At 47.7% G+C, this 9010-nt stretch overlaps 1 protein-coding gene across 1 annotated transcript in view; it reads left to right on the forward strand.

Annotated features, from left to right (window-relative positions):
- The window catches only part of LOC103195019 (serine/threonine-protein kinase MAK-like), a 110396-nt gene that overhangs the window by 77451 nt on the left and 23935 nt on the right, over positions 1-9010 (forward strand). Inside the window, 1 exon segment of the mRNA XM_007938478.2 lies at positions 7461-7613. Coding sequence (XP_007936669.2) covers positions 7461-7613 — 153 coding nt within the window.

Here is a 9010-nt window from a genome sequence, read left to right on the forward strand (position 1 = left end):
ACTATTCCTAAAGGTGCGCAGTAATGTACCAAACAGTGTTTCTTTGCTATTCATAAGGTTTTCCCTGGCCAATTCTTTGAGAAGTGGATGGCCTCTTCCTTATTCCTAGACTGTCTCAGTCTATAAGCTGGGCTGTTACCTGTGTACCAGGTGCATCTCGCTGGGTTTTAAACACCAGAGGCTCAGCCTCAAAACTCACGTCTACATGTCACCGCAGTAGAACAAACCAACAGACAAGTTTGTCTTGCTGTTGGAGACTTCTCGTATCACCCCCACCTGGGTCCCTGTGGCTGACTGTACCTCTGTCTGGGTTCCTGGCTTTTAATCCCCTTTCTCCTGCTCTTCCTGCCTGCTACACCAGGGTTACAGGTGAGGAGAGACAACTCAGGCCCGCCTGGAGTAGCAGGCCGGAAGAGCAAGAGAAAGGGGATAAAAGCCAGGAACCCAGACAGAAGAGCAGTCAGCCCCAGGGTTACAGGTGAGGAGAGACAACTCAGGCCCGCCTGGAGTAGCAGGCCGGAAGAGCAAGAGAAAGGGGATAAAAGCCAGGAACCCAGACAGAAGAGCAGTCAGCCCCAGGGTTACAGGTGAGGAGAGACAACTCAGGCCCGCCTGGAGTAGCAGGCCGGAAGAGCAAGAGAAAGGGGATAAAAGCCAGGAACCCAGACAGAAGAGCAGTCAGCCCCAGGGTTACAGGTGAGGAGAGACAACTCAGGCCCGCCTGGAGTAGCAGGCCGGAAGAGCAAGAGAAAGGGGATAAAAGCCAGGAACCCAGACAGAAGAGCAGTCAGCCCCAGGGTTACAGGTGAGGAGAGACAACTCAGGCCCGCCTGGAGTAGCAGGCCGGAAGAGCAAGAGAAAGGGGATAAAAGCCAGGAACCCAGACAGAAGAGCAGTCAGCCCCAGGGTTACAGGTGAGGAGAGACAACTCAGGCCCGCCTGGAGTAGCAGGCCGGAAGAGCAAGAGAAAGGGGATAAAAGCCAGGAACCCAGACAGAAGAGCAGTCAGCCCCAGGGTTACAGGTGAGGAGAGACAACTCAGGCCCGCCTGGAGTAGCAGGCCGGAAGAGCAAGAGAAAGGGGATAAAAGCCAGGAACCCAGACAGAAGAGCAGTCAGCCCCAGGGTTACAGGTGAGGAGAGACAACTCAGGCCCGCCTGGAGTAGCAGGCCGGAAGAGCAAGAGAAAGGGGATAAAAGCCAGGAACCCAGACAGAAGAGCAGTCAGCCCCAGGGTTACAGGTGAGGAGAGACAACTCAGGCCCGCCTGGAGTAGCAGGCCGGAAGAGCAAGAGAAAGGGGATAAAAGCCAGGAACCCAGACAGAAGAGCAGTCAGCCCCAGGGTTACAGGTGAGGAGAGACAACTCAGGCCCGCCTGGAGTAGCAGGCCGGAAGAGCAAGAGAAAGGGGATAAAAGCCAGGAACCCAGACAGAAGAGCAGTCAGCCCCAGGGTTACAGGTGAGGAGAGACAACTCAGGCCCGCCTGGAGTAGCAGGCCGGAAGAGCAAGAGAAAGGGGATAAAAGCCAGGAACCCAGACAGAAGAGCAGTCAGCCCCAGGGTTACAGGTGAGGAGAGACAACTCAGGCCCGCCTGGAGTAGCAGGCCGGAAGAGCAAGAGAAAGGGGATAAAAGCCAGGAACCCAGACAGAAGAGCAGTCAGCCCCAGGGTTACAGGTGAGGAGAGACAACTCAGGCCCGCCTGGAGTAGCAGGCCGGAAGAGCAAGAGAAAGGGGATAAAAGCCAGGAACCCAGACAGAAGAGCAGTCAGCCCCAGGGTTACAGGTGAGGAGAGACAACTCAGGCCCGCCTGGAGTAGCAGGCCGGAAGAGCAAGAGAAAGGGGATAAAAGCCAGGAACCCAGACAGAAGAGCAGTCAGCCCCAGGGTTACAGGTGAGGAGAGACAACTCAGGCCCGCCTGGAGTAGCAGGCCGGAAGAGCAAGAGAAAGGGGATAAAAGCCAGGAACCCAGACAGAAGAGCAGTCAGCCCCAGGGTTACAGGTGAGGAGAGACAACTCAGGCCCGCCTGGAGTAGCAGGCCGGAAGAGCAAGAGAAAGGGGATAAAAGCCAGGAACCCAGACAGAAGAGCAGTCAGCCCCAGGGTTACAGGTGAGGAGAGACAACTCAGGCCCGCCTGGAGTAGCAGGCCGGAAGAGCAAGAGAAAGGGGATAAAAGCCAGGAACCCAGACAGAAGAGCAGTCAGCCCCAGGGTTACAGGTGAGGAGAGACAACTCAGGCCCGCCTGGAGTAGCAGGCCGGAAGAGCAAGAGAAAGGGGATAAAAGCCAGGAACCCAGACAGAAGAGCAGTCAGCCCCAGGGTTACAGGTGAGGAGAGACAACTCAGGCCCGCCTGGAGTAGCAGGCCGGAAGAGCAAGAGAAAGGGGATAAAAGCCAGGAACCCAGACAGAAGAGCAGTCAGCCCCAGGGTTACAGGTGAGGAGAGACAACTCAGGCCCGCCTGGAGTAGCAGGCCGGAAGAGCAAGAGAAAGGGGATAAAAGCCAGGAACCCAGACAGAAGAGCAGTCAGCCCCAGGGTTACAGGTGAGGAGAGACAACTCAGGCCCGCCTGGAGTAGCAGGCCGGAAGAGCAAGAGAAAGGGGATAAAAGCCAGGAACCCAGACAGAAGAGCAGTCAGCCCCAGGGTTACAGGTGAGGAGAGACAACTCAGGCCCGCCTGGAGTAGCAGGCCGGAAGAGCAAGAGAAAGGGGATAAAAGCCAGGAACCCAGACAGAAGAGCAGTCAGCCCCAGGGTTACAGGTGAGGAGAGACAATTCAGGGACACCCAAAGTAGCAGGCAGGAAGAGCAGAAGAAAGGGGATTAAAAGCCAGGAAGCCAGTGAGAAGAACAATCAGCTGAAGGGATTAGGTGAGGAGAGGAAACTCAGGCCTGCCCAGAGTAACAAAGTACATTGGCTCCCATTATCTCACTGAGTCTCACAACAGCAGTAAGGTCAGCATTACTGCCTTGACCTCACAGATCAGAGAACACAGAGAGGTGAGGTGGCTTGACTCAGACCAGACAATTTGCAGTGCAGACAGTCAGACTCAACTCCATTTTTTTTTTTTTTTTATTCCAAATGTCCGCATTCAGTTAGCAATTACTATGTGCCAGGAACCATTCTAAAGGCACTGTACTAGTCTCTTTCATTTTCCCAACAACTCAATGAGGGATCCATTACTATTATCTTTGTTTAAAAGGCAAGGGCAATGAGACACTTGCTCGTACTGAGTCACAGAATGGTGCTGGAATCTTAAGCTAGGCTGGAACCCATGGTCTTTGTCACCCAGTCTCCTGCCTCTCACACACTCCAGGCTCTTTCCACTCAGACCAAGCTCATTCTGGATTCCCTACCCAACACACAGATATATACTCACCCCATGTAGTCTCTCTCTTGAGACTAAATAATTTACCCTGTCAAGCAGTGTAACTGAAATGGAAAACAGAGAGACCCCCAAAGTGGAACAAGTTCTCAAAATGGAGCTGGGAGACCAAAAAGCAAACACCACAACTGAAGCCTTTTCTCATATTGGCCCTGGGTGCCCAGTTTACAGAAACACTTTGGGCCTGCTTTCCTCTGAAGCTTTCATCTGGTCACAGTGTGCTCTTCTTTTACTCTATTCCTCTATAACATACTGAACCCTTGTACTGCCTTGCCCATTGTCTGCCAAATGTGGGGGATGCATTCACTTAATAAACTTTTACTGAGTTCCAGGCACTGTGCTTGGGGCCAATTGAAAGATGAAAAGTCTGACGCAATAAACAGACCTTCCCACCAGTCAGTACCACACATGATGACAAGTATAGCTGCCCAGGCTTCCCAGTCAGGCCTTGTAAAGTACTGTGGCCAATCACAGGGAAAGGACATCATATTTAGTAAAATGAAGGGTCAGCAAAAATGAGGGGAACCCTCAATGAAATGGACTGACATAATAGCTGCAACCATGGACTCACACATACCAATGATCATAAAGATGGTACAAGACTGGGCAGTGTTTCGTTCTGTTTATATATAAGGTCACCATGAGTTGGAGACAACTCAATGGAAACTAATAATAAACAAATAAACAACAACAAAAAAGAACTCTGGACTCATAAGGTGAGATGTAGCTACTAGCCCTGACCAACAGCCACTGGAAACTCTACAGAGAGGGTTAAAGTTAACCAGAGGCTGGAAAGACAAGTATGAATCCACAAATGGAAAAAATTAGGGCAGTGTACCCAGTCAGAGGGAACAACATATGCAAAGGCCTAAAGTCACAAGAACCTTCTGTTTGGCTCACCTGGCACTGAGAGCATCATGGCCATATTGAGAAAACCTCAAAAGGCAGATGAGATGGATTGTCAGAAACCCTGGGTGTCCCAACCATGAATCTGTTTGCCTAGAAACACCCTACCAGGTCCTTTTGCAGTCTCATGGATATTTCTGAAACTCAATGAGCAATGTGTGCAAGGCTCTGCAATGCACCCTGTGGTTACTGAACCTTGTTTTTCTGACACTAGGAAGGAACCTCAAGGCCTAGGAAGAAGGCTAGATATTGATTCTTGACCTCCAGGAATATATAATGTAGGTGAAGAGACAAAATTAAACATATGACACATTAAAGGACATCCTTAGGAGAATAATTAAATGTCAAGCAGTATTACATTGTCCATAAGTGTGGTGAAAGGTAGTGAAAGGGAGAGATGAAGGTGCATCCGCAGATAGTTTTATAAATCAGGACAAATAATCACTTTCTGCCGCTATACTGCAACCACATCCACTGACCTTTCCCGAGCCTCTGCCCTTTTCTGTAGAGGATTCTCCCAGCTTAGCCTCCACCATCAGTGTGGAAGCTATTTTTTCCCTTTTCCCTGTTCCTTTTTAGCTTATCTTACCTGAGCTGCATGTCACTTCCTGAGCAGGACCTGATTGGATCCGTCTGTGTTCAGGGCCATCCAGAGTTCAGACCTAATTCTTTGGGCTTTCCTAAAACCACTCTAACTCTGCTTAACACAGCCTGGGGGATAATGAATGTTTGAATGGCAGAGATGTCAAATATAAGGTTTTACGTGAAAAGCAGCTCTTTATTTCTGCCAAAGTTGATAATTTATTATTAATTCCTGTGAATGCACTTGTTTGTACCTAGTAGAGATCTCCTTGAAGTGTTGATCAGTGTTCCTAGTGTTGTTGCTTCTGTACAAAGGGGGGCTTTGTGTGTGTCTGTTACAAACACACACTTGCCCCATCTTCTCCCTTACAGAACACAGCTGGGGTGATGGAAACAAGACATTTTAAAATGAAAAGCAAATTACAGCAAGGAATTAGTGTGAAATTACTCTCCTCCTCTTCAAGTTCCCTTTTAACAGACAGGCAGCAGAGCCCAGGATGAAAGCTGGCCTGCTGAACAAGCTCATTCAAGTTTGCAATTCTACTGCCATTTGCCCAGTGGGCCTGTGATAAAGAGCAAGAGTTAAAAAAAAAAAAATCTACTCAAAAATAGTGCCACTGAGAAACCCCATCAACTCAGAAGCCGATTGGACTCTCCAACAAAATGGCTGCATCATGGTTTGTTCTGACTCAGATGTATTTCAGGGTGTGTGACCTCAGATTTCAGCACCAAAGAGTCTTGGAAAGGAAAGACTGCAAAGACCTACATCTGTGAATCCCTGAAGAAAAGGGAAAACAAAGTTTACCCTGAAACCTTTGCCTTTCAAAGCAGCATGTTGAGACAGCCCCACAGCTGTCAGCTTGCTGCTGGCCTGGGACTCACTAGGTTGCTGTGGTCTGGAGATTCATTTAGAAATATTGTAATGAGCTGCCCTCTCTCTGGGGCACAAGTTGTTCCCTATTTGTATTCCTTCGGGATCTTCCCATCCCTAGGAGTTACCCATCTGAAGGAGTGCCCCCTCTGAAGCCAGAGAGTGATTTAGGCCCAGGAGAAAACAGAAGCAAGTCTGCAAAGTGGTGAGCCATTAAAAAGGCCATCACAGGCTGGTGGCAAGTTCTTTGGATGGAAGGGGAAGGGCCCCAGAGCCTCTTCTTTGCCATGTCACAGGTTCTCAGGGGGAGGTGTGGCAGGCTGACTTCCTAGCTCTGTACCTCTGCCCTGGGGCTAAGAGAGGGGTCCCTGTCTATTAGGGTTAACTTTTTCAGAGAGAGGTAAGAAGTTATGTAGTGTACAGTTTCTGACTGTGCTACTTGCACTAATATTTCTTGTGTACTGGGAATTAAGTCACTTAACCTTCATAGTCACCTGACAGATAACTAGTTAAATAACTTGACCTAGTTGACACTGCTAGTAAGTGATTGAGCCAGGAATAAGATCCAGAAACCTAAATCCAGTAGAGTGGCCTTATGTAAAAGGAATTTACCCAATCTACTCTCAAAGACAGTGGTTACATGCAGATGGGAAGTATCTGTATGATCTGTACTTCTCCATATTAATGGAGATTGATTGACACAATGGCTGCAGTAATGGGTTCAAACAGCAAGGATTATAAGGATAGTGCATAACTGGGTGGTGTATCATTCTGTTGTACATAGAGGCACTATGAGTCAGTACTGATTTAATGGCACCTAGCAACAACAGCATGTGGCACTTCTCCAGACTGGGTTTTTGTTCCCATCTTTCTCTTCTTTAGGAATCCCTGGGTGGCATAAAAGGTTAATCACTTAACTATTAATCAAAAGTTAGTGGTTTGAACCCACCCAGCGACACCTTGGAAGACAGGTCTTATGACCTACTTCCAAAAGGACACAGCCTTGAAAATCCTATGGAGCAGTTCTACTGTGCCACACATGATATTACAATGAGTTGGCGTTGACTCAATGGAACTGAATTTTTGTTTTGTTTTTTCTGGTTGGTTGGTTGTTTTCTCTTATTTATATTCTACCACCCATTTTGCCATGAGGAACAACTCCCATATTGAACCAGATTTGAAAGTAGATGCAAATTTTATCTGGTACCCATTAAGCTTGATTTGTGTTTTGTTTCTAAAGAATTCAAATGAACCAACTTCAGGAGCTGTGAGGATTAAAATATGGTAAACTTTTCACAGTCTAGGGGCCATATCTTAAGGGCAGTCTATTGTTTAGTACCATTTGACTTTACATTTGCATGGTGCCTCTGATCACTGGCTAATTAAGTAACTCTCCTGGCCTGGCTTCTCTTACTCCAGCTGTCTGTCTTTTGTGTCACTCAGAACAGGCCAGTGAAACCAAAGTATTCCTTGGGGAAGCTTCCCCAGAGATCCTTTTCTTTGGCATCCTTAAACAGCTGTCACATTGCCCCAGTTGTTTTTCAAGAAGGAAGTCCCCAGGGCTTCATGGAGGCAGACTTGGACTTGACCCCACCATGTTGACTACTTCCTTTTCACCCTGGGGAAAGAGGTGCCAAGTCCTGTGTGCCCGAGGGTGGATCCTGGCAAGCTCACAGGCTTATAGCTCATCACCTGTTCTTTTCTACCCAGGAACATGTGCTTGGACATGCAAAGATTTGAGTGGTTCCTGCAAAGGCAGACATCTCTGAAGAAGCCCGACTGCTCTGTCCAGACAAGCTTCACACCCACAGGACAGTCTGTCAGCAAGGGCATCAAAAGGAGAACACATTGGTCATGTACCCGGTAAGTGATGTGAGAGAGGTGATTACTCAGCATTGCATCCTGAGCTTTATGTGTGCCAAGTGCTTTTATGTAATTTATGCTGCCTATCACTCCTAAACATCTTTAGGAGGTGAGTAGGAACAGTTGTCCTCCTTTTAAGAATAAGGAAATAGAGATAGAAACATCTTCAGTGACACATTCATGGAGTGAGAAGGAGTCAGAGCCCTTAGTAGTGAAGTATTACCCTTTGCTACCTTTCTTTTTCATCCCTGACCACATGTGAATCTAGCAAGCATGCCAGGGAGGACAATGGTGGAGTGTGACTTTCATCCAGGGATTTTCTAAAACATTAACTTGCCATGAGACAGACTGAGGGTCTCCATCACTGTCACATGATGAGTGTAGGCTCAGAGGGTTAAGAGCTCTGCAGTGAATCACAGAGTGAGTTAGTACCTGATCCGCACAGAGAATGAAGACTGTTTACTCTCCATCCACTTCCTGGGCCAGCTTTGAAGAAAGATATATTTTAAAATATATACCTTGTAGAGAAAATGTTCCCTAGCATGTCCCTATAGCCTACTAATGGGGCAAGTGCTGGTAACTAGGACCATCTGCCCATGCAGGTTGTGTTCTCAATTTTTATTTCTATTCTTGTCCCCTGGCATAGGATAGGGGTTGCTTTCCCAGGAGACTGCAGGGTGCTGATGAAAAAGAAGGTTTCAGTCACTTCAATCCTGCTCTCAATTTTAAGGTTGTCTGATTTTATTCAGACTTTGGGCCTGTGCTAGTTTACTGTGTTGGTAATATACATTTTTTCATTCTTCTCACCAACTTCATTTCTAAAGTAGTTTTTTCCAGAAAGCTGAGGTCTCCTGGCTTGCCCTGGGCTGCAGGAAAGGCTGAAGATTTAGAAATTCAGCTGCTTCACAAACCAGACCAAACCCATTGCTGTTGAATCAATTTCAAATCATGGCAACCCCATACACATGGGATCAGAGTAGACCTGTTCTATAAGGTTTTCTTAGCAGTAATCTTTATGAAATCTGATCACCAGGCCTTTCCTCTGTGGTGGGTTCTAGGTGGGTTTAAACCACCAACCTTTTGGTTAGTAGTCAAGAGCAAACCATTTGTGCCACCCAGGGACCTAGATACTGTTCCAGTGCCTGAAAAACCAGCAGCTGTGCTGCTGATTGATGCAGGATGCTCCTCACCTTCCTCTTCTGCAAATGAGAATAGCCGTTCCAGAGCCTTTTCCCTTCTTCTCATAGCTCCAATTAGGATTTAGTTCCTTAACTATAGAAAAGAAAGATGTCGAGTTCCGGCAAGATGGTGGACTAGGCAGAAGGACTGCACAGACCCTCTTCAACAAAGAAAAGGGAAACCAATTAACACAGACACAGAAGATAATCTTGGACCCC

Source organism: Orycteropus afer, unplaced genomic scaffold (genome assembly GCF_000298275.1).
Source record: "Orycteropus afer afer isolate SDZICR_OR568_19922 unplaced genomic scaffold, OryAfe1.0 scaffold00050, whole genome shotgun sequence".
Classification (NCBI taxonomy): domain Eukaryota; kingdom Metazoa; phylum Chordata; class Mammalia; order Tubulidentata; family Orycteropodidae; genus Orycteropus; species Orycteropus afer.